Genomic DNA, 24,363 nt, shown 5'->3' on the forward strand with positions numbered 1-24,363 from the left:
CTACCATCTCGTCGTCGTCCATGGTGGGCTGTAGGCTGCGGAATCGGCAGCCAGCCGATGTGGAGCTCACCTTCGTACATGGTGACGGTGAGCTGCTGGATTCGCGAAGATCAAGCCGGGAACATGAGTGGAGGAGGTGGCGGGGAGACGTCCGGTGACGGAAATCCGGGCGGACCGACGAGGTTTGGCCGCCGCAGGCAGTGGTCACGGGAATCCTCCCAGCTCTTCGTTCGTGGAAGGGAGCGCCTCCACAACTGCTCGAGACCTACCTGCAGTTCTATTTCGGGGCTAGGTAAAGATCGAGAACATTGAGAGGAAAGATTGAGAACACTAAGCATTACTGCTGTGATTGGATGTTATGACTTGTGACTGAAGACGAATTTCAGTTGCTATTTACATATGTAGAACTGAACTATGTTCCTGTGTTTGCAGTAAATTTTGGGCATGACTACTCGCTGTGCTTTCGGGGAATTCAACTAGATGTCGTCTGTTGTGCAAGAGACGGAAACAAACACATTGACATCCCTCTCCAGTTTTCCACAATCTGCTTAGTAGATACAAGTAATGTTTATTTTAAAATATTGGATATTAAGTATATGTGACGATTTTGTGCATTGTATCACATAGTGTAAATGGCATGTAATCTTAGTGAATGATTGAGGGGAAAACCTAATTGAAAGCATATCATACATGCGGTTACGCTTGGCAAACCTCGCGATGGCTTGGGATAAAAGTCGGGCTTGGTGAAGCCTGACCTGAAAAGTTGGGCACGACTTGGCTCGAACAAATTACTATGTTGCGCTATAAATATATTAAATAAATAATTTTGGGATATTAAGTATAAAAACATTTTATATAAAAAAGTGGAAAATCGCTAACTTCAGATTTTTTCGGGCTAGGCTTTGGGCGCAAAACCGAGGGCTGAGTTCGGCTCAAATGTCACGTCTTGGGTTTGGTTGTCCATGCATGCGACGAATATGTTAATATGTTATCTACGATTAAATCAAGAAAAATACCTCCATGAAAAATAATAGCCAATTTTAATTCTAATAACAATATCCATATAATGAAATTATTCATGTTCTAAAAGATATTCAATAAAAGTGAATTTGTAGCCATGTGAGTAATTTAGCCGGTGAGTAAAAGAATGTGCCAATAGACGATGTATCGGTTGAGCGGTGCATAGAGATGTGAGATCAAAGGGAGGAAGATGGAAGGATATCCCGCTTTGTGCTAGCGCGGCATTTGTCCCGTAGCAAAAGAAGTTCCAATAATAGATGATGTGTTTGTTGAGGAGCGCATAGAGACGTGAGAGATGCAAAAACAAGAAGATATAGTGATATCATGATTTGTGATATCGTGAACCCGTAGCAACGCACGGGTATATTTCCTAGTCCCACGATAGTCCGTCAACTGTGACAGTAATTCACCAATAGTATTATCCCTATTCTTTGCCATAAGTTTTTGAGATAACTTCCCTCCAATAATTTTCCGCCATTAGTTACTCCATTGTTCTTTTTTCTATTCTCTGATAGCAAGGTTTTGACACATTTTCCGAGCGTAATTTACTACGGTAATATTAATGGTGATTTGTCAACTTCTTTGACGGTAACTTCTCGATGTAGGTTTTCGATCTAAACAATGATTATTCAACATTATCTTTCATCGCTGCGGTAATTATTCGATGCAAATCTTTAGCTGCAGTAGAAATTTCCCTATGTAATTACTTAATACTCTGTGGTAATTTTTAAATGACGCATAATTCTTATTTTTTAACGGTAACTGATCGACAACAACAAATGCAAAAAAAGAAATCTGACACACACAAATGGCCACCATAAACTATAAAAAGACAAGAACCAACCCTTAACTACACATTCTGCACGATTAACACGCAACACTGATACGGTAAGAACTTGTTCTCTTTGTCTCTCCTTGTTCCTGGTGGCCGCCACCTCCAAGAAAACCGCACCTTGGCCTCCACCATAGATCGGTTCCCCATCCTCAGTTCGGCCTTGCCCGCGTCGTGAGGGGTGGGGAACCCGATCTATGTGTGGAGTATTTCATAAACTAGGATTTTCAACAGATTAGGTTAGAGTTTGGTAGTCATTTTCTTCTTGGCCTTCGCCACATTGGAGATGTCATCGTCTAAAATAAGTATTCTTCAGTCCTCTGTTCGACGATAGTATCTCATTTATGGCGTCAATGGCGGTATTGGAGGATTACAATTATCTAGATATTGATTTTCAGATCTTGCTTCGTCAGATTGATTTTAGATCTTTTCTCATGGTTAACGCAAGGAGTATTATCCTCACAATATTCGTCTCGGCTGATACGTCCTCGACAATGGTGATTCGTACTCTCGGCTCTCCAGCAACATCGACCAGGCTGTTCGGTTAATTTTTCCTGGCATACTAGTGTCGGTACTCTTTTCGATGTTGATTGACTACTTCAATAGTTGCGGCTAAAATTAAAATAATGGGAAAACCGTCGTTGGTATTTTTAGATGTATGGTTTGGTATCTGTTCTTGGTTGCCTTCGCATAACTACAAGATTGTGTCATGGATGAAAGAAGAATTTGAAGATCTCAATGATTTGCTCATTTCTTTTATACTTTATTTTGTAATTGGTTGGAGTCACCTTGTGTTCTCTACCATGTACTATTTGGCACTATAAGTATATGTGGTATTGAATTAAAAGAAAACATGCTACACTAGTGTTCAAAATATGTAGCGTCTATTGTGCAAATCAAATTTGCAAATTTTGGCTACAAATATAGAAAATAATACAAAAAATCTACCAATATCAATTTTTTATAATATAAAACTATATCACATGATAATTCTATTAATATTAATTTTACATTGTACATGATCAATATACCTGATTAAACTTTATAAAGTTCAACTTTGACTAAAATTTATATGCATTTCATTTTGGGCACGAGGGCTTGTCTTGTGTTGTTTACAATTCTAGATTCACACCTATTTTCACCACCAGGGCTTTTAGAGAAAGGATTCACGGCATATTAATTGTTATCTAAACTCTGCGGATTTTCAATCAGAAACATTTCAAACAGGTACCACCACAAAACATCATGGTTTAGTTGATGTTTTCAAACAACACCCATGATCAGCAAACTGTCAGCATAATAGTGTAACATACAAGAAGACATAAGCAGAACAAACTTCATTAACTTACATATCAACTGCTAATAAATTAAACACCAAGACACAACAAGTGACGAAAGTTTTTCACGTCTGTGATGTTCAATTCTGGTAAACATTCCACGATACAAATGACTGGAGTGATTCACTTGTTTATAGGATTATTAGAAGCCTGCAAGCAATACCGGCTGTGGTTGGTTCTGAAGGTACGGATGCAGGGACAGCTGAGTAATGGAGGCATCTGCTGCTGGAGAAAGGCACGGATGGGGACGCTAGCTCCAAGGCGTCTGCTGCTGGAATCGACTGTCCTTCAGCGTTAAGACTGCTCATAGTGGGAGTAACTTAGGTAGTAACATCACACACTTCAAGATGTTTTGGTGATATGGCATAGCAATAAATGAAGAAAAAGAAGAAAGTGGTAACTAGCTATGTTACCATAACATCACACACCCCAAGATAAAATGAGTCTACAAACTAATAAATGAGACTTTGCATGATACCATCTCTAAGTTACTTTCCACTATGAAGGTAGTAACATGGACTAGTAACTTATGCATGACACCACCTTATGTTACTCCCCACTATGAGTAGCCTAAGAGACATAGCTGGTCATAGGCATCAGTGTTGAGCATTGGGCATGTCGACTGGAGCTCACTGGAAAAACATATCCTGCAAAATAATGTTACCATTAAACCTGAACGGATATTCCACCAAACAAAACAAAATTAATTATTGCATGCACAGTTCACTAAAACATCAATTGGTAACCTGTTCAGGCTCCTCGTTTTTGCAGAAGGCTAAATTTTTAACTCTCCTTACTGTACACCTAGGTACATACTTCCCACATAGATGAATCAAGTATACCTCTTTAGGCTGCTCATAGTGGGAAGTAACTTAGACTAGTAACATATGTCATGTTACTAATTTAATTTACTATCTCCATAGTGGGTAGTAGTACTCCCTCCGGTCTGGTATTCTGGGCTTATTAGACCCAGCAGCGCGACCAAGGTGAAAGGCTACTGGCGTACGTATCCACCAACCAGCTTTGTTGTTTAAATTTTGGTTAGGGATCGCTATTAAGGAGAGCAACGAACAGGCAGTCTGGCCCACACGAAATTTCTGGTTTGCATGCGCAACGTACAGAGAAAAAGTTCCTAGCCAAAATTATTGGGCTGCATTGGTCAGATTCCGAAAAAACAATAAAAGGAAGGTGAGAGAACGAGCCATCCATGCATGCAGATTCCTTTTCACATAGAGAGAGAGCCACATGCTGCCACTAGGAGTAATCATAGGGCACGGTTAATTAGGTGATTAAATGAAAGTAGCACTACGGGAACCAGTCAAGGCGGCCGTCGGCACAGCTTGCTTTGCCTTCGGCACAGGCTTGTGCCGACGGCAGCCGTCGGCACCTTGCCGTCGGTACAATAACGCCTCGGCACAGTCAAAGTTGCCGTCGGCATAGAAATAACGCCGTTTGGTAATTCTGGCTCAAATTTTTTCAAAAAAATAAATTTAAAATTTTTTCAAATTTTTTTATCCCAATTTTTTTAATCTCTCACATGCACCATTTTAACTCTAACTACACTTAATATTAGGTCAAATTCCACTCATGGTCAAACTTCCCGGTCAGTCACCCATCCTCACACTACTCCACCCCTAACACGCTTAACTTCTTGGTTCCATTAGACTAGATTCCATGAAAGAAATGACACCTTGATGACAATAATACCATATCAATACTATTAACCCTTATTACTTGATGTTGCACATCATTATTTTTTGAATTCCAAACAATTACCTACATAAACTACAAGAATAAGTATATTAATCTTGAATTCAAATGGACAATAAAATGATTTATTTTTTCTTTTTTATTTAATATGGAATAATTAATATCTTTAAATCTGTAAATCAAAATTTGACAAATAATATGTCTAAATCGATTAGAAAAATGAGAGGAATCCAAATATGACATCTATATCATATTTTGAATCTAAAAATATTTTTTCCAAAAAATCTTGAGCATTAGATCATGTACCAGTATTTCAAATCTGGCCGGCCTCCTACCGATTCGGCAGGAATTTGTCTTTTTCATGAGGGATAGACGTAAAAGTTCCAGATACACCGGTAGGGAAATTTTTCATCTTAGGTGGTCTAGTATTTTAAAAAAATATGTTGGTACCAATGTGAAACTTTAATTTGGTGGTTGCTTCACAAAACACCCCGTTTTCGGCACCTCAAAAATGGAAAATGGTTTTTTCGTGCGATGAAATGGAAAACTTCCTCCTGCAATATCGTAAGACATCCCAATATACACATGTATGCACAATATGGGTGTATTATCACAAACTATATCGTGATTCTATCCATAACATTGTCGTTTGACCTAAATGTCATGAAACCTCGAACATGATAGCTCATTTTGTGAAGGATTTTTTGTGATGTTCGCAATTTTCCAACTTTAATATTTTTTCTTGCAACTATGACACATAATATGACACCACGCGAAGGTTTCACATTGTTTGGATCGTTTTCGATTTTTTATGCCCGTTTCAAACTATATTCAAAACGGCGGGCATGAAGATCCTTTGCCCGGGGCTGAGGCTCGCCAAACTTGCACTGGATTTCTGATGAAATAGCATGTTGTGAATCTAAAAATGATTTTTACAAAAAATCTTGAGCAATATTTCATGTACCCGTAGTTCAAATCTGGTCGGCCTCCTACCGATTCAGCAGGAATTTATCTTTTTCATGAGGGGTGGAGAGAAAGGTTTCACATACACCGGTTGAGAAATTTTGCATCTTAGTTGGTCTAGTATTTTTTAAAAATGTGTTGGTACCAATGTCAATCTTTAATTTGGTGGTTGCTTCACAAAACACCCCGTTTTCAGCACCTCAAAAATGAAAAATGGTTTTTTCGTGCGATAAAATGGAAAACTTTCTCCTGCAATATCGTAAGACATCCCAAGATGCACATGTGTGCATAATATGGGCACATTATCACAAACTATGCCGCGATTCAATCCATAACATGGTCGTTTGACCTAAATGTCATGAAACCTCGAACATGATAGCTCATTTTGTGAAGGATTTTTTGTGATGTTCGCAATTTTCCAACTTTAATATTTTTCCTTACAACTATGACACATAATATGACACCATGCGAAGGTTTCACATTGTTTGGATCGTTTTCGAATATTTTATGCCCGTTTCAAACTATATTCAAAACGGTGGGCATGAAGATCTTTTTCATTTTAAATATTTCAAGTTTGATATTTTTCCAAGATAGAACTTATTTTTCTGAAAATTTTGATATATTATTTGTATTTTTATGAATTATAATGATTTAGTTATGATTTTTTTAAGATTAATGTCGTAAAATGGAAAATAGCCGTCGGCACAGGGCTGAAAATATATGCCGACGGCTTTGCCGTCGGCACAGGCCTGATGCTGTTAGCTCGCCGTCACGGCGGAGAGGCTATGCCGACGGCCGAAACTGTGCCGACGGTTGCCGTCGGCACAGACCTTCATGTGCTGACGGTTTACCTGTGCCGACGGCTGACCTGCTGGCCTGGCCAGAACGAGTCCTGTGCCGACGGCCCCGATATTTTGCCGTCGGCACAGGATCTGGCCGTCGGCACCTTGACTGGTTCCCGTAGTGTAGGCCTTATTTCTTAGGTGTTTTGGAACAAATAGATTTTCATTAGAAACCCAGAATACCGGACCGGAGGGAGTAACTTAGATGTGGTTTCATGCATTGTGTCATTTATTACATTGTAGACTTATATTGCATTGAAATGTGTGATGTTAAGGTAACATAGCTAGTTACCACTTCACTCTCTTTCTTCAATTATTGTCATGCCATGTCACCAAAATACATTGGGATGTGTGATGTTACACCTATGTTACCCCCACTGTGAGCAGTCTTATTTTTAATATAATTTATTATCAAAAGCAGGGGGCAGTAATATAACATTTAACTCTCCTTACTGTATGCCTAGGTACATACTCCCCACATAGATGAATCAAGTATACCTCTTTATCATTTTTAATATACTTTATTATCAAAAGCAGGGGGGCAGTAATATAACATTTCCTATGTTCATTAGCTTCAATTCTGTCCCTTTTGATAATTATGCTGAAGAGAAGCTCCTGGCTGTTTCAGATTTGATTGCTGAAGAGTTACATAAGTCACAACTTGAAGAGATGGTCCTTTATTATTACACACAATTCTTTACTGGAAGTTCTGTCAAATTTTAGGCCTCAGCAACAAGAGTGTAAAACTATGCACACATGAAATTGTGACTTTAGTATCTTACTGGCAATATAGGCAGCTGTAATCCATGTAAGGCGTGACACCATCGTGGGAAAATATTTTTGCAATTTTTAAAATGATGAACAATGCTTAATAACTTCTAATACTTTAGGGTTAAATATTTTCAATAAAATAGAAGGGGTAAAGGAAAGGACAGCACCATGTCACAATCATGGAAAATGTTCTTACCTGACCCTGATGGAGTAAAATTGTGTTGCAGGGTTTGTGGAAAACTGTGTAGCTGTAAATCGAGCTGTGGCTGAACTTGGACGCTATTGACTGGAAGTACCTCATTGCCATGTTGAATGGAACTCCTACAGAAGTGAGCCATGATCTTCATATTCTGCTGGGGTCGACACAAAGACATGGTTAAATTAATTCTGTTTGCAAACAGATAAAAAACTGAAACATATAGATGACCATTGATTGGATACCAGATTGTTTTGAATCATATTTCCTGGCCTAAGATTGTTTTGAATCATATTTCCTGGACTAAGATGACTATTCAGTGGACTGGCGGAGATGACCTTAAAGGAAAAATAAGAAAGCAAATATGTTAAATACCATTCACTAAAATAATTTGTGGAAATTTGGACAATATGCAGTTAGTTTGGAGGATTCATATCACTGTGTAGATACCTGGGAGTTGCATTCAGATATCCAGAGAATGTACGGGCAAGAAAGGCCGTCTGATGCAAACTAGATCTCGCAGCACAATATGGTTCGAGTACTTCCACTGTCTTCTTTCGAAGGTCTACACCAATCACCCATGCGTCCTTATCATAAATACCTACCTTAGAAACAAGGTAAACAACATCGCCACCATGAATGTCGAGTGTCGGGCAAACTGCTGTCAGATTCCTCAATGTGAACTTGCCAGCACTGTCATCCCACAGCTCAGGCAACATCATATAATAACTTGGCTTGTGGACCAAGATGTCATCAACATGAACAGCGTGCCCCTTGCACCAAAGGTTCCAAGAAATGTGCCTATAACATGTCCGGATCTTCCAAGTAATAGGGACAGTACTGGGGCTCTCCAAACCGCCAAGGCTGTGGAAGAAGAGGTCGGAATCATAGAGGACATCTTCGCTGTCAAGATCCTTGGTCGTCTTGCAATTCCTTTTGTTGTTGCTATAAAAACTAGCCGGTCTGGGATAGTGCTCCATCTCAATAAACTTTATAAAACCATTGCAACATGTGACATCACGGATTTGCTGTGGGTCACCTTTCAGGTGAAAGTTGAATTCAGGCTTTGGTAGTGGGATGAAACGGAGGACAGGATCAGAGTCGAACACATTGCAGATCACAATGCCTCGCCAGAGGTCAATCCAGCCTATGGTACCTGCTCCGAGAGCAATCACCTTGTGGGCTAGACTAGGGAGGTCATCTGTCGTGGCAGGAGATGCCTGCAACTCCAACGGCCTGGTGGTCCACTCTTTCGTCTTGGACGAGAAGATGTGGAGGAGATAGTAGTGCCCAGTGGTCGATGTCATGGTGAGATCTGCCACAAGAAAATTTCCATCTTCGTCCTCGAACGGCAAGATGCTGGGATATGATGTTGTATTGTTAGGCCGGTGAGAAGTGGGGTCGTCCTCGAACGGCTTGCCATGAACAGCCTTGTAGACGAAGTATTGAACAGGGTGAGACTTGCGGACGGTGGTGCTACGAGGGCGGAGGCCGAATCGGAGAAGAACCAGATCTTTATCCGAGAATACAACCCGTGGCGCGAAGAGGAAGTCCTTATGCTCAAGTTTAGGGCCGTGGACGCAAAAGTAGGATACTGCCGGCGGGTCCGCCAGAACAAATGTAACCTTGACGATGTGGTCGGTGCTCGTCATGGCTTCAGCGGTGGTGGCGTTGTCGCAGTCCTTGTAGTAAGCCTCCTTCTCGAGGAGAACACAGGTGGGATAGATGGGGGCGGCGGTGGTTGCGGCCGCATCAACGGCGGGGGCAGGAGTGGAGATGGGGGCGGGGACGGGGGCGGCGGCGGCGGCGGCATTTACGGTGGGGATGGGGGCAGTGGTTGCGGCCGCATCGACGGCGGGGATGGGGGTGTCGATGGTTGCGGCCGCATCGACGGCGGGGATGGGGATGGCGGGAGCGGTACTAGCTGCGATGGGTATGGCGGTAGCGGTGGTAGCTGCCATGGAGATGGCGGCGACGGTGGTTACGACGGCATCGACGGTGGGGGGCTGGATGGATGCCTCCATCGTAGGTGCTCAGAGCGAAGATCGGAATTTGGAATCGATAGGTCGAACAATGGCCAAGGCTGAAGAAGGGTTTCCGGGCACACAATCTTTTCTTTAGACGACCTTTTAATGGGCCGCTCCGACGAACAAGCCTTTAGAGGACTACTAGGAAAAATACCCGTGCGTTGCAACGGAAAAAAATTACCATAATAACACACAAAGTATGTTTTTCTTGTACAACTAAAGTATACATCAAAAAGTTTTAGTTAAGTAGTTGATGGAACATCATTAGTGGGAAGCGTCGCATGTACGCCCGATGTGTATTCATTGTCCAATACTATGTTTTGCATAAAAAAAACAACCACATTTACAGACATTAGACGAACCTTGTTGAATGTGTTATTGACATAAGTATCATATATAAGGATAATCAACAAAATCTGCATCATGGGGGCACAAACATCTTAAATCGAGTTCTCGTTTGTTCAACGGCAGCGGATGACAAATTCTGCGTTAATTCAGGGTTAGAGTTGCCGAGGAGTTCTCCATAGTTAATTTCATTGCGCATGAGAATAACATTCTAGTAGGCCGATGCCTCAATTATGCAAGTCACATAGCTTTATTTCAGATTAAGTAGGTCGATGCTTCTAAAAGACATTTCTATTTATTACACATCTATCACATGTGCATAAAAAGGGAAACTTTTCATCTGTTTAAAAATTCTGACGTATATTACTTGACAGAGCTGAAGAAATGCCATGGATTCTTACTTTATCTCCATATAAATAGGGAATAAAAATGCTTCTACAACTTTTCCTGCGGCTGCAAATTTCAGACACAGTCTGGTTCAACAAATTTCATAAAGAATATATGTACACAAAAATCATCCGCGATTATTATCACCGTAAGGAAACATGTTCAGATATAGTATCCTATCCCTGATCTAAACTTGAAACTTTCTCTGAACCTTTACCTAATGATGCAGACTATCATTAAGAAAGCTCCAGGGAGTATCACCCAAGCAGCACAACACCATCCAAAGCAGCTGGCGCCTGGCGGAGCTTCTTTTGTGTAGAGGTCGGAACAAATTCTGAAGGCAAAAGAAGCGACGAATTAAGAAACTGACGGACCGCCGGTGCTGCTGTTGCTGCTCTCCATATCCTCCAGATCACTAACCAGACCAAATCCACTACTGACTACACCTCCTCTCAACTGTGGTGGCGCTCCAATAATTGGAATTGCCGAGGATTTCGCATTTCCTTTTCGATTAGACAACACCGTCTAGCAACTCACAGTAGCCTACACATCAGCGACATCTCGAGGTCTTCTCCTCCTCTCGGCTATCCTCCGGCAAAGTAGCCTCGTCTGGCTCAGGCATCGGCACCGCAGCTTCGATGCTCGCCTGACCGTGTGCCTCTACAGAGCCACGACACAGATGTTCCAGGAGCGGGCCCTGCTGTCAGTTATGTTACCAGCGCAGCGGGCAGCCGCTTCGCGTGAGTCAACTAATCCCACATCCGGTTGGTTTTGCACCGGGATCTCGCGGCGAAGGCGGCGACTTCTCCGTACCAGAGCAGCGAACAGCCGGCCAGCCGCTTCTTGTGAGTCAACTAATTCCCCATACATTCGATTTTGCGCCGGGATCTCGGGGCTGAGGCGGGGCACGCCCATGATACAGGGACGAAATCGGGCAGCCATGGAGGCGCGCGTGGCAAGAGGTGGGTTGGAGGCGCCCGGATTCGGCAAGGCTGAGGCTGTGCCCGGATTCAGGGCTGATGGACCCTGGTGAGGCCGTGAGGGGAGGCTTCGCCGGCCAGGAGCGGCCAGAGAATGTCTGTGTCAGTTATACGGATCGCATCCACGAAGCGTTTTTCTCTTGACTTGGCGGTGGCAGTCCAGTAATTTCGACAAGAATTAAGGGTAGTTAAAAAACGGACGAAAATTTTGGGGAGAAACCTTACTTCCTTTATTAGTAGGTAATAGATTTAGCGTCCGTTAGCGCTGACCCGCGTACCGGGGGTGCTGTATGCCGACCTGGTTGACACGGACCAGACGCCGCACACCCCCTGTGGGTGGTTTGGACCGGCCTAACATTTTGTTTCGCTTTTTCCTTATTTTTTCGTTTTCTTTTCTGCCTTTTCTTTTTACGTTTTTTGAAAGCTAAAATATTTTTAAATTCAAAGTTTCAAAATATGGAAAACATTATTTTCGAAAATGTAATAATTTTTATGTATGAACAATTTTCGAATTTGAACATTTTTAAAACTTGAACAATTTTCAAATTTGAATAATTTTTATATTTTGACCAATTTTCGAATTTTAAAAATTGCATACTTGAACAATTTTTGGGTATGAACAATTTTTTTATTTGAACACTATTTTTAAAAACTATATTTTTTAATCTGAACATTTTTCAAAAATATCTATTTTTAAAATTTTATTTTAATTTTTTTAATTTTAAGACGAACACTTTTAATTTGAACAAATTTTAAATTAAACATTTTTTATATGAACAAATTTAAAATAAACATTTTTTAATTTGAACATATTTAAAATATTTCTATTTTTCGAATTTGAAAAACAAAAGTAACAAAAAAGAAACGAAAAAAAGAACGGAAGAAAAAGAAAACAAAAAACAAAAACATGAAAAACAAAACAAAAAAGGAGAAACAAAAAAGAAAAGAAAAAACGAAAAAAGACGAAGCCCGCCCCTAACTGGGCCGGCCCGAGGAACCGCACGCGGGGTGTGCGGTGCGCGGTACGCGCCGACCTAGTCGGTGTATAGGGTTTACCCGCGTACCCCCTCGCTCTCCGTCGCTCTTATGGCCTTGGCCCATTTACTGCTTCCTTCGTTCGGTTCCTTCGTTTCTTTGATTATCCCAGAGTTCGCTTGCCTACAAAGGTTTGCTAACTGGTCCCGTAAGAGCATCTCGAGCCGCGTTTTCCAAATCATTCACTAAACTGTACCGAATCAAGCATCTGAGGACTTTTCTTCTTTGTGCCGCGTTTACAAGGATGTCGCTGTCTAGCCACATCCTCCAAATAAGACCCTAAATCCAAAAAAACGCACGAAAATGAAGATTTAATTCAAATTTTATTATATTTTACAAGTTTAAATGAAAACGGATGGATATCTAACCATAACCTACTGACCGCTCGGCGGTGTTCGACGTCCCCGCCCCGTCATCGCCTCTCCTCCACCGTGGCTCGTGCGCCGCACGCCGCCTCTCCCTACGGAGTGTGACGAGAAGACGTCGGTGATCGTTCGCCGCGCCGTCGCCTACCCTCCCCAACTTCTCCTGCTAGAGGGAGAGTTCGACGACACGGCGAACCTGCTCCTCCTCGCGGGCACGGGCTCGTTCTGCAGCTTCTTCTGCGGCTCGGACGACTCGAGGAGCGCATGTTGCTGCGCCGCCACCTCATCCGGATCCGGCCCATCGTCGCTGTCCTCCTCCTCCTCCGCCTCCTCCTCCTCCGCTTCCTCCTCCATTTGCACCGCCGCAGCCACCGCCAACGCATCCGCCTCCGCCGCCGATGCCGCCGCTTCCGTTGTCGCCGCCTCCTCCCGCAGCTGCTACTTGATGCGTGTGGTTGGCACGTCCGTTGGGAACCCCAAGAGGAAGGTGTGATGCGCACAGCGGCAAGTTTCCCTCAGTAAGAAACCAAGGTTTAATCGGACCAGTAGGAGTCAAGAAGCACGTTGAAGGTTGATGGCGGCGAGATGTAGTGCGGCGCAACACTAGGGATTCCGGCGCCAACGTGGAACCTGCACAACACAACCAAAGTACTTTGCCCCAACGAAACAGTGAGGTTGTCAATCTCACCGGCTTGCTGTAACAAAGGATTAACCGTATTGTGTGGAAGATGATTGTTTGCAGAAAACAGTAGAACAAGTATTGCAGTAGATTGTATTTCAGTAAAGAGAATTGGACCGGGGTCCACAGTTCACTAGAGGTGTCTCTCCCATAAGACGAACAGCATGTTGGGTGAACAAATTACAGTTGGGCAATTGACAAATAAAGAGGGCATGACCATGCACATACATATTATGATGAGTATAGTGAGATTTAATTGGGCATTACGACAAAGTACATAGACCGCCATCCAACTGCATCTATGCCTAAAAAGTCCACCTTCGAGTTATCATCCGAACCCTCCGATTAAGTTGCAAAGCAACAGACAATTGCATTAAGTATGGTGCGTAATGTAATCAACAACTACATCCTTAGACATAGCATCAATGTTTTATCCCTAGTGGCAACAAGACAACACAACCTTAGAACTTTCATCACTTGTCCCAGGTGTCAATGCAGGCATGAACCCACTATCGAGCATAAGTACTCCCTCTTGGAGTTACAAGCATCTACTTGGCCAGAGCATCTACTAGTAACGAAAAGCATGCAAGATCATAAACAACACGTAGATATAACTTTGATAATCAACATAACAAGTATTCTCTATTCATCGGATCCCAACAAACGCAACATATAGAATTACAGATAGATGATCTTGATCATGTTAGGCAGCTCACAAGATCCGACAATGATAGCACAATGGGGAGAAGACAACCATCTAGCTACTGCTATGGACCCATAGTCCAGGGGTAGACTACTCACACATCACACCGGAGGCGACCATGGCGGTGTAGAGTCCTCCGGGAGATGATTCCCCTCTCCGGCAGGGTGCCGGAGGCGATCTCCTGGATCCCCCGAGATGGGATCGGCGTTGGCGGCATCTCTGGAAGGTTTTCCGTATCGTGGCTCTCGGTACTGGGGGTTTCGTCACGGAGGCTTTAAGTAGGCGGAAGGACAAGTCAAGAGGGCACACGAGGGCCCCAGATGACAGGGCCGCGCGGCCCAACCCTAGGCCGCGCCGCCTGTAGTCCGGCGCCTCGTGGCCCCACTTCGTTTCGTCTTCGGTCTTACGGAAGCTTCGTGGAAAAATAGGCCCTGGGCGTTGATTTCGTCCAATTCCGAGAATATTTCCTTACTAGGATTTCTGAAACCAAAAACAGCAGAAAACAAAGAATCGGCACTTCGGCATCTTGTTAATAGGTTAGTTCTTAAAATGCACGAATATGACATAAAGTGTGCATAAAACATGTAGATAACATCAATAATGTGGCATGGAACATAAGAAATTATCGATACGTCGGAGACGTATCAGCATCCCCAAGCTTAGTTCTGCTCGTCCCGAGCAGGTAAAACGATAACACAGATAATTTCTGGAGTGACATGCCATCATAACCTTGATCATACTATTTGTAAAGCATATGTAGTGAATGCAGCGATCAAAACAATGTATATGACATGAGTAAACAAGTGAATCATAAAGCAAAGACTTTTCATGAATAGCACTTCAAGACAAGCATTAATAAGTCTTGCATAAGAGTTAACTCATAAAGCAATAATTCAAAGTAAAGGCATTGAAGCAACACAAAAGAAGATTAAGTTTCAGCGGTTGCTTTCAACTTGTAACATGTATATCTCATGGATATTGTCAACATAGAGTAGTATAATAAGTGCAATAAGCAAGTATGTAGGAATCAATGCACAGTTCACACAAGTGTTTGCTTCTTGAGGTGGAGAGAAATAGGTGAACTGACTCAACATTGAAAGTAAAAGAATGGTCCTTCAAAAAGGAAAAGCATCGATTGCTATATTTGTGCTAGAGCTTTGATTTTGAAAACATGAAACAATTTTGTCAACAGTAGTAATAAAGCATATGCATCATGTAAATTATATCTTATAAGTTGCAAGCCTCATGCATAGTGTACTAATAGTGCCCGCACCTTGTCCTAATTAGCTTGGACTACCGGATCATCACAATGCACTGTTTTAACCAAGTGTCACAAAGGGGTACCTCTATGCCGCCTGTACAAAGGTCTAAGGAGAAAGCTCGCATTGGATTTCTCGTTATTGATTATTCTTCAACTTAGACATCCATACCGGGACAACATAGACAACAGATAATGGACTCCTCTTTTATGCATAAGCATGTAACAACAATTAATAATTTTCTCATTTGAGATTGAGGATATATGTCCAAAACTGAAACTTCCACCATGGATCATGGCTTTAGTTAGCGGCCCAATGTTCTTCTCTAACATATGCATGCTTAACCATAAGGTGGTAGATCTCTCTTACTTCAGACAAGACGGACATGCATAGCAACTCACATGAAATTCAACAATGAATAGTTGATAGCGTCCCCAGTGAACATGGTTATCGCACAACAAGCAACTTAGTAAGAGATAAAGTGCATAATTACATATTCAATACCACAATAGTTTTTAAGCTATTTGTCCCATGAGCTATATATTGCAAAGGTGAATGATGGAATTTTAAAGGTAGCACTCAAGCAATTTACTTTGGAATGGCGGGAAATACCATGTAGTAGGTAGGTATGGTGGACACAAATGGCATAGTGGTTGGCTCAAGTATTTTGGATGCATGAGAAGTATTCCCTCTCGATACAAGGTTTAGGCTAGCAAGGTTATTTGAAACAAACACAAGGATGAACCGGTGCAGCAAAACTCACATAAAAGACATATTGAAAACATTATAAGACTCTACACCGTCTTCCTTGTTGTTCAAACTCAATACTAGAAATTATCTAGACCTTAGAGAAACCAAATATGCAAACCAAATTTTAGCATGCTCTATGTATTTCTTCATTAATGGGTGCAAAGAATATGATGCAAGAGCTTAATCATGAGCACAACAATTGCCAAGTATCACATTACCCAAGACATTAATAGCAATTACTACATGTATCATTTTCCAATTCCAACCATATAACAATTTAACGAAGGAGAAACTTCGCCATGAATACTATGAGTAGAAACCAAGGACATACTTGTCCATATGCTACAGCGGAGCGTGTCTCTCTCCCATAAAGTGAATGCTAGGATCCATTTTATTCAAACAAAACAAAAAAACAAAAAAAACAAACCGACGCTCCAAGCAAAGCACATAAGATGTGATGGAATAAAAATATAGTTTCAGGGGAGGAACCTGATAATGTTGTCGATGAAGAAGGGGATGCCTTGGGCATCCCCAAGCTTAGACGCTTGAGTCTTCTTGATATATGCAGGGGTGAACCACCGGGGCATCCCCAAGCTTAGAGCTTTCACTCTCCTTGATCATGTTGCATCATACTCCTCTCTTGATCCTTGAAAACTTCCTCCACACCAAACTCGAAACAACTCATTAGAGGGTTAGTGCACAATAAAAATTAACATATTCAGAGGTGACACAATCATTCTTAACACTTCTGGACATTGCATAATGCTACTGGACATTAGTGGATCAAAGAAATTCATCCAACAAAGCAAAAGAGGCAATGCGAAATAAAAGGCAGAATCTGTCAAAACAGAACAGTTCGTATTGACGAATTTTAAAATGGCACCAGACTTGCTCAAATGAAAATGCTCAAATTGAATGAAAGTTGCGTACATATCTGAGGATCATGCACGTAAATTGGCTTAATTTTCTGAGCTACCTACAGGGAGGTAGACCCAGAGTCGTGACAGCAAAGAAATCTGGAACTGTGCAGTAATCCAAATCTAGTACTTACTTTTCTATCAACGGCTTAACTTGGCACAACAAAACACAAAACTAAGATAAGGAGAGGTTGCTACAGTAGTAAACAACTTCCAAGACACAAAATAAAAACAAAGTACTGTAGGTAAAAACATGGGTTGTCTCCCATAAGCGCTTTTCTTTAACGCCTTTCAGCTAGGCGCAGAAAGTGTGTATCAAGTATTATCGAAAGATGGTACATTCTCAGCGGGGTGTGGAGTTTTCTCAACCAGGCATAGTATATTAGATACATAAGTTTTAGCATCCCCCTTTTCATTAGTCTTAGGCGTGCTACTCTCATCAAACAAATTTTCAGGAACAAGCCAAGCATAGTTATTTTCTAGTGCATCATTCATAGCTAAGAGTTTGCATGGTATTGGTGCTTTGATCTCCCCACCATCATCAATATTATTAGTGTATCTTATTCTATCCATGTCCATCTTTTCAAGGAGACTAACAAAATTAGTATGTGAACCAAGCATATTAAATTTAGCAAAGACCTTTCTAGCTTCTCTTGCTAGACCACCAAATTCTCTAAGAAGGGTTTCTAAAACAAAATCTTTCTTTTCCCCTTCTTCCATATCACCAAGTGTGAGAAACATGTGTTGGATTATAGGATTGAGATTAACAAATTTAGTTTCCAACAGGCGAACTAAATGCGCAGCAGCAATTTCATAAGTAGGCGCAAGGTCTACCAAGTGTCTATCTTCAAAATTTTCAATGGTACTAACATGATTGAAAAATTCTTCTATATTATTTCTCCCAACTATAGACCCACGTCCTACCGGTACGTCTTTTGTGGTAAAATTAAAAGGAAACATGATGAATTAAGTAAAGTAAATGCAAGTAACTAATTTTTTGTGTTTTTTTTTTTGATATAGCAAACAAGATAGCAAGTAAAGTAAAACTAGCAACTAATTTTTTTGTATTTTGATTTAGTGCGGCAAACAAAGTAGTAAATAAAACTAAGCAAGACAAAAACAAAGTAAAGAGATTGAGAAGTGGAGACTCCCCTTGCAGCGTGTCTTGATCTCCCCGGCAACGGCGCCAGAAATTTGCTTGATGCGTGTGGTTGGCACGTCCGTTGGGAACCCCAAGAGGAAGGTGTGATGCGCACAGCGGCAAGTTTCCTCGAAGAAACCAAGGTTTAATCGGACCAGTAGGAGTCAAGAAGCACGTTGAAGGTTGATGGCGGCGAGATGTAGTGCGGCGCAACACCAGGGATTCCGGCGCCAACGTGGAACCTGCACAACACAACCAAAGTACTTTGCCCCAACGAAACAGTGAGGTTGTCAATCTCACCGGCTTGCTGTAACAAAGGATTAACCGTATTGTGTGGAAGATGATTGTTTGCAGAAAACGTAGAACAAGTATTGCAAAGAGATTGTATTTCAGTAAAGAGAATTGGACCGGGGTCCACAGTTCACTAGAGGTGTCTCTCCCATAAGACGAACAGCATGTTGGGTGAACAAATTACAGTTGGGCAATTGACAAATAAAGAGGGCATGACCATGCACATACATATTATGATGAGTATAGTGAGATTTAATTGGGCATTACGACAAAGTACATAGACCGCCATCCAACTGCATCTATGCCTAAAAAGTCCACCTTCAGGTTATCATCCGAACCCCTCCAAGATTAAGTTGCAAAGCAACAGACAATTGCATTAAGTATGGTGCGTAATGTAATCAACAACTACATCCTTAGACATAGCATCAATGTTTTATCCCTAGTGGCCACAAGACAACACAACCTTAGAACTTTCTCACCGTCCTGTGTCAATGCAGGCATGAACCCACTATCGAGCATAAGTACTCCCTCTTGGAGTTACAAGCATCTACTTGGCCAGAGCATCTACTAGTAACGGAAAGCATGCAAGATCATAAACAACACGTAGATATAACTTTGATAATCAACATAACAAGTATTCTCTATTCATCGGATCCCAACAAACGCAACATATAGAATTACAGATAGATGATCTTGATCATGTTAGGCAGCTCACAAGATCCGACAATGATAGCACAATGGGGAGAAGACAACCATCTAGCTACTGCTATGGACCCATAGTCCAGGGGTAGACTACTCACACATCACACCGGAGGCGACCATGGCGGTGTAGAGTCCTCCGGGAGATGATTCCCCTCTCCGGCAGGGTGCCGGAGGCGATCTCCTGGATCCCCCGATATGGGATCGGCGTTGGCGGCGTCTCTGGAAGGTTTTCCGTATCGTGGCTCTCGGTACTGGGGGAAGCATGATTATGACAGTTACTGCTCTCTTGATTTGTCGCTCCCTAGTCTTTTGCTAGCCTTCACTTGTACTGAGCGGGAACGCTGCTCGTGCTTCCAAACACATGAAAACCAAGTTATTCCAGAGTGTCCACCATAAATACCTATGCATGGCATTTCAAACCATTCCAAGTAAATTCTCATGCGCTACCTTTAAAACCTTCAAAATGCTTCCCAATTTGTGTTTACGTTTCATAGCTCATGAGGAAGTATGTGGTGTTTAGCTTTCAACCTTGTCATTTACTTTTGACGGACTCTCATATGGACTAGTGGCACATCCGCTTATCCAATAATTTTGCAAAAAGAGCTGGCAATGGGATTCCCAGTCCCGAATTAATTAACTTAAATAGACACTCCTCCATGGTATGTGATTGTTGGACGGCACCCAAAGGATTCGGTTAGCCATGGCTTGTGTAAGCAAAGGTTGGGGGGAGTGTCATCATCATAATAAAACTAAAATAAAAAGGCACTCCTTCATGGTATGAGATTGTTGGCAGGCACCCGAGGATTCGGTTAGCCATGGTTTGTGTAAGAAAGGTTGGAAGGAGTGCCACATAAACATGCAAATAATTCATGGGAGCCGCTCTTGGAAGTCCGGTTGGTGAGGTAGTTAGTGTACCCATTACCATTCGTTGACAACAACAAACACCTCTCAAAATGATTTTACTCCTGATTTCAAAAATGAAAAGCTCTAGCGCATGTTAATCCCTGCTTCCCTCTGCGAAGGGTCAATCTTTTACTTCTATGTTGTGTCTCCATTATTTCTTTGAGCACTATCTTGAGAGCACAACTGTCATTCTTAGTATAATATGCTTGTCTCAAAATATGATTGATTGTGGTATAACTTTGATGCTTTTATCTTTGACAATCACTACTTCTAGTCTTCCTATGAACTCTAGAGGTGCCTGGGCATTTATGTTTTGCCGATCAAATACGGGCAAGCGAGATACCACTTTATCATACTCTCTTATGAACATTGCAATCCTGCTTATATACATGATTCATGATGCTTATTATTAATTGTTGGTACCTCTCCATGATTGACATAGCTGTTAGATGATCTTATTTGCATGTATCTCATTATGAACTGCTTAAGTATTAGCCATAGCATGAGAATATATACATCATATGAGCAAATGTGTTCGTGAAAGTTCTTTTATCGCTCAGTTGTTAACTGAATTGCTTGAGGACAAGCAATAAGCTAAGCTTGGGGGGAGTTGATACGTCCAAAACGTATCTACTTTCCCGAACACTTTTGCTATTGTTTTGCCTCTAATTTGTGTATTTTGGATGCAACTAACATGGACTAACGCTGTTTTCAGTAGAACTGTTCTGGTGTCTCGTTTTTGTGCAGAAATCCAACTTTCGGGAAAATCCTCGGAATTTATGCAGAAGGCCCTATTTTCCCGAACATCGACGGAGCGTAAGGACAAGTAAGGTGGAGGCCCGAGGGCCCCACACCATAAGGCGGCGCGGCCTAGGGGGGGCCGCGCGGCCCTATGGTGTGGCCCCCTCGGCCGGCCTCCGACGCCCTCCTTCAGACTACTTATTGGCCTCGACCTAAAAACGCACGGGGAGAAGTCGAAGTCGCCAGAAAGCCTCCAGAACGCCGCCACATCGCGAAACTCCATCGCGGGAGCCAGAAGTCTCCGTTCTGGCACTCCGCCGGGACGGGGAATTGGAGGAGATCATCGCCATCATCACCGCCAACGCCTCTCCATCAACCAGCCATGCTTCCCCCATCCATGTGTGAGTAATTCCCCCGCTGTAGGCCGAAGGGGATGGTAGGGATTGGATGAGATTGGTCATGTAATAGCATAAGATTGTTAGGGCATAGTGCCTAGTGTCCGTAATTGGTACTTTGATGATATTGTTGCAACTTGTTATGCTTAATGCTTGTCACTAGGGCCCGAGTGCCATGATCTCAGATCTGAACATGTTATTGTTTCATCATGATATTCATTGTTTATTGATCTTACCTGCAAGTTGTATACACATGTCGCTGTCCGGAACCGATGGCCCCGAAGTGACAGAAATCGGGACAACCGGAGGGAATGGTAGTGATGTGAGGATCACATGTGTTCACGGAGTGTTAATGCTTTGCTCCGGTACTCTATTAAAAGGAGTACCTTAATATCCAGTAGTTTCCCTTGAGGCCCGGCTGCCACCGGCTGGTAGGACAAAAGATGTTGTGCAAGTTTCTCATTGCGAGCACGTACGACTATAATTAGAACACATGCCTATTGATTGCTTTGTACTTGGACACCGTTTTATTATTATCTGCAAATGCCCTGCTATGATTGTTACATGAGTTTCTCTCATCCATGCAACGCCCGTTCATCCGTCCCCGTGCCTACAGTATTTTAATCCTGCTGTTTACTAAAATCACTACTGCTGTCTTTGTTACTCTGCTGCTGTTATTTCACTACTGCTACTGCTATAAAACTGTTACTACTGGTAAACTCTTGCGAGCTAGTCTGTTTCCAGGTGCAGCTGAATTGACAACTCCGCTGTTAAGGCTTTCAAGTATTCTTTGTCTCCCCTTGTGTCGAATCAATAAATTGGGTTTTACTTCCCTCGAAGACTGTTGCGATCCCCTATACTTGTGGGTCATCAGAGATGAAGAGGGGCGACGAGGCGGCCACACCCTAGGGGGGCGCGGCCCCACCCCTGGCTGCCCCGCCGTATGGGGTGGGCCCCTCGAGCGTCCCCCGACTCTGCCCCTTCGCCTATTTAATCTCTCCGTCGCGAAAACCCTAATACCGAGAGCCATGATACGTCTCAAACGTATCTATAATTTCTTATGTTCCATGCTACTTTTATGATGATACTCACATGTTTTATACATACTTTATGTCATTATTATGCATTTTCCGGCACTAACCTATTGACGAGATGCCGAAGAGCCAGTTGCTATTTTCTGCTGTTTTTTGTTTCAGAAATCCTACAAAGGAAATATTCTCGGAATTGGACGAAATCAACGCCCAGGGTCTTATTTTTCCACGGAGCTTCCAGAAGACCGAAAGGGATACGAAGTGGGGCCACGAGGGCCCGTACCCATAGGGCGGCGCAGCCAGCATGGGGCCCGCGCCGGCCTATGGTGTGGGGCCCCTGTACCTCCACCGACCCTGCCCTTCCGCCTACTTATAGCCTTCGTCGCGAAAACCCTTTTACCGAGAGCCACGATACGGAAACCTTCCAGAGACGCCGCCGCCAATCCCATCTCGGGGGATTCAGGATTTCGCCTCCGGCACCCTGCCGGAGAGGGGAATCATCTCCCGGAGGTCTCTTCATCACCATGATCGTCTCCGGATTGATGTGTGAGTAGTTCACCCCTGGACTATGGGTCCATAGCAGCTAGATGGTTGTCTTCTCCTCATTGTGCCATCATGTTAGATCTTGTGAGCTGCCTATCATGATCAAGATCATCTATTTGTAATGCTACATGTTGTGTTTGTTGGGATCCGATGAATATGGAATACTATGTCAAGTTGATTATCAATCTATTATATGAGTTGTTTATGATCTTGCATGCTCTCTGTTGCTAGTAGAGGCTCTGGCCAAGTTGATACTTGTGACTCCAAGAGGGAGTATTTATGCTCGATAGTGGGTTCATGCCTCCATTAAATCTGGGACAGTGACAGAAAGTTCTAAGGTTGTGGATGTGCTATTGCCACTAGGGATAAAACATCAATGCTATGTCTAAGGATGTATTTGTTGATTACATTACGCACCATACTTAATGCAATTGTGTGTTGTTTCCAACTTAATACTGGAAGGGGTTCGGATGATAACCTGAAAGGTGGACTTTTTAGGAATAGATGCATGCTGGATAGCGGTCTATGTACTTTGTCGTAATGCCCGATTAAATCTCATACTACTCATCATGATATGTATGTGCATTGTTGTGCCCTCTCTATTTGTCAATTGCCCAACTGTAATTTGTTCACCCAAGATGCTATTTCTTATTGGAGAGACACCACTAGTGAACTGTGGACCCCGGTCCATTCTTTTACATCTGAATACAATCTACTGCAATTATTGTTCTTTACCGTTCTTCGCAAACAAACATCATTTTCCACACCATACATTTAATCCTTTGTTTACAGCAAGCCGGTGAGATTGACAACCTCAATGTTAAGTTGGGATAAAGTATTTGGATTGTGTTGTGCAGGTTCCACGTTGGCGCCGAAATCCCTGGTGTTGCGCCGCACTACACTCCGCCACCAACAACCTTCACGTGTTCCTTGACTCCTACTGGTTCGATAAACCTTGGTTTCTTACTGAGGGAAACTTGATGCTGTACGCATCACACCTTCCACTTGGGGTTCCCAACGAGCGTGTGCTTTACGCGTCAACAAGCTAAATTTCTGGCGCCGTTGCCGGTGACGTGAAGGAAAATTACACCACAGAGATTTCTAACTCCCACGTCAACTGCACGCCAGCAAATAAATTTCTGGCGCCGTTGCCGGGGAGATCAAGACACGCTGCAAGGGGAGTCTCCCACTTCCAATCTCTTTACTTTGTTTTTGTCTTGCTTTACTTTATTTTATTTACTGCTTTGTTTGCTTTCTTATATCAAAATACAAAAAATTAGTTACTTGCTTTACTTTATTTAGTTTGATTTATTTATTACTGCTAAAATGGGTACTCCTAAGAATACTAAGTTGTGTGACTTCACAAGTACAAATAATAATGATTTCCTATGCACACCTATTGCTCCACCTGCTGCAACAGCAGAATTTTATGAAATTAAACCTGCTTTACTGAATCTTGTTATGAGAGAGCAATTTTCTGGTGTTAGTTCTGATGATG

General features: G+C 42.4%; 1 protein-coding gene across 1 annotated transcript; it reads right to left on the minus strand.

The window, feature by feature from the left end:
* Positions 1 to 3,084: 3,084 nt before the first annotated feature.
* Positions 3,085 to 9,695, minus strand: LOC127296596 (uncharacterized). The gene is made up of 4 exons (XM_051326756.2): positions 8,122 to 9,695; positions 7,917 to 8,009; positions 7,672 to 7,825; positions 3,085 to 3,836 (listed from the first exon to the last, which is right to left on the minus strand). The coding sequence occupies exons 1-2, from the start codon at positions 9,693 to 9,695 to the stop codon at positions 7,988 to 7,990; spliced, it is 1,596 nt and encodes a 531-aa protein (XP_051182716.1). The 3' UTR covers positions 3,085 to 3,836; positions 7,672 to 7,825; positions 7,917 to 7,987.
* Positions 9,696 to 24,363: the final 14,668 nt, after the last annotated feature.

The sequence above is a fragment of the Lolium perenne genome, chromosome 4 (assembly GCF_019359855.2).
Source record: "Lolium perenne isolate Kyuss_39 chromosome 4, Kyuss_2.0, whole genome shotgun sequence".
In the NCBI taxonomy this organism is placed as follows: Eukaryota; Viridiplantae; Streptophyta; class Magnoliopsida; order Poales; family Poaceae; genus Lolium; species Lolium perenne.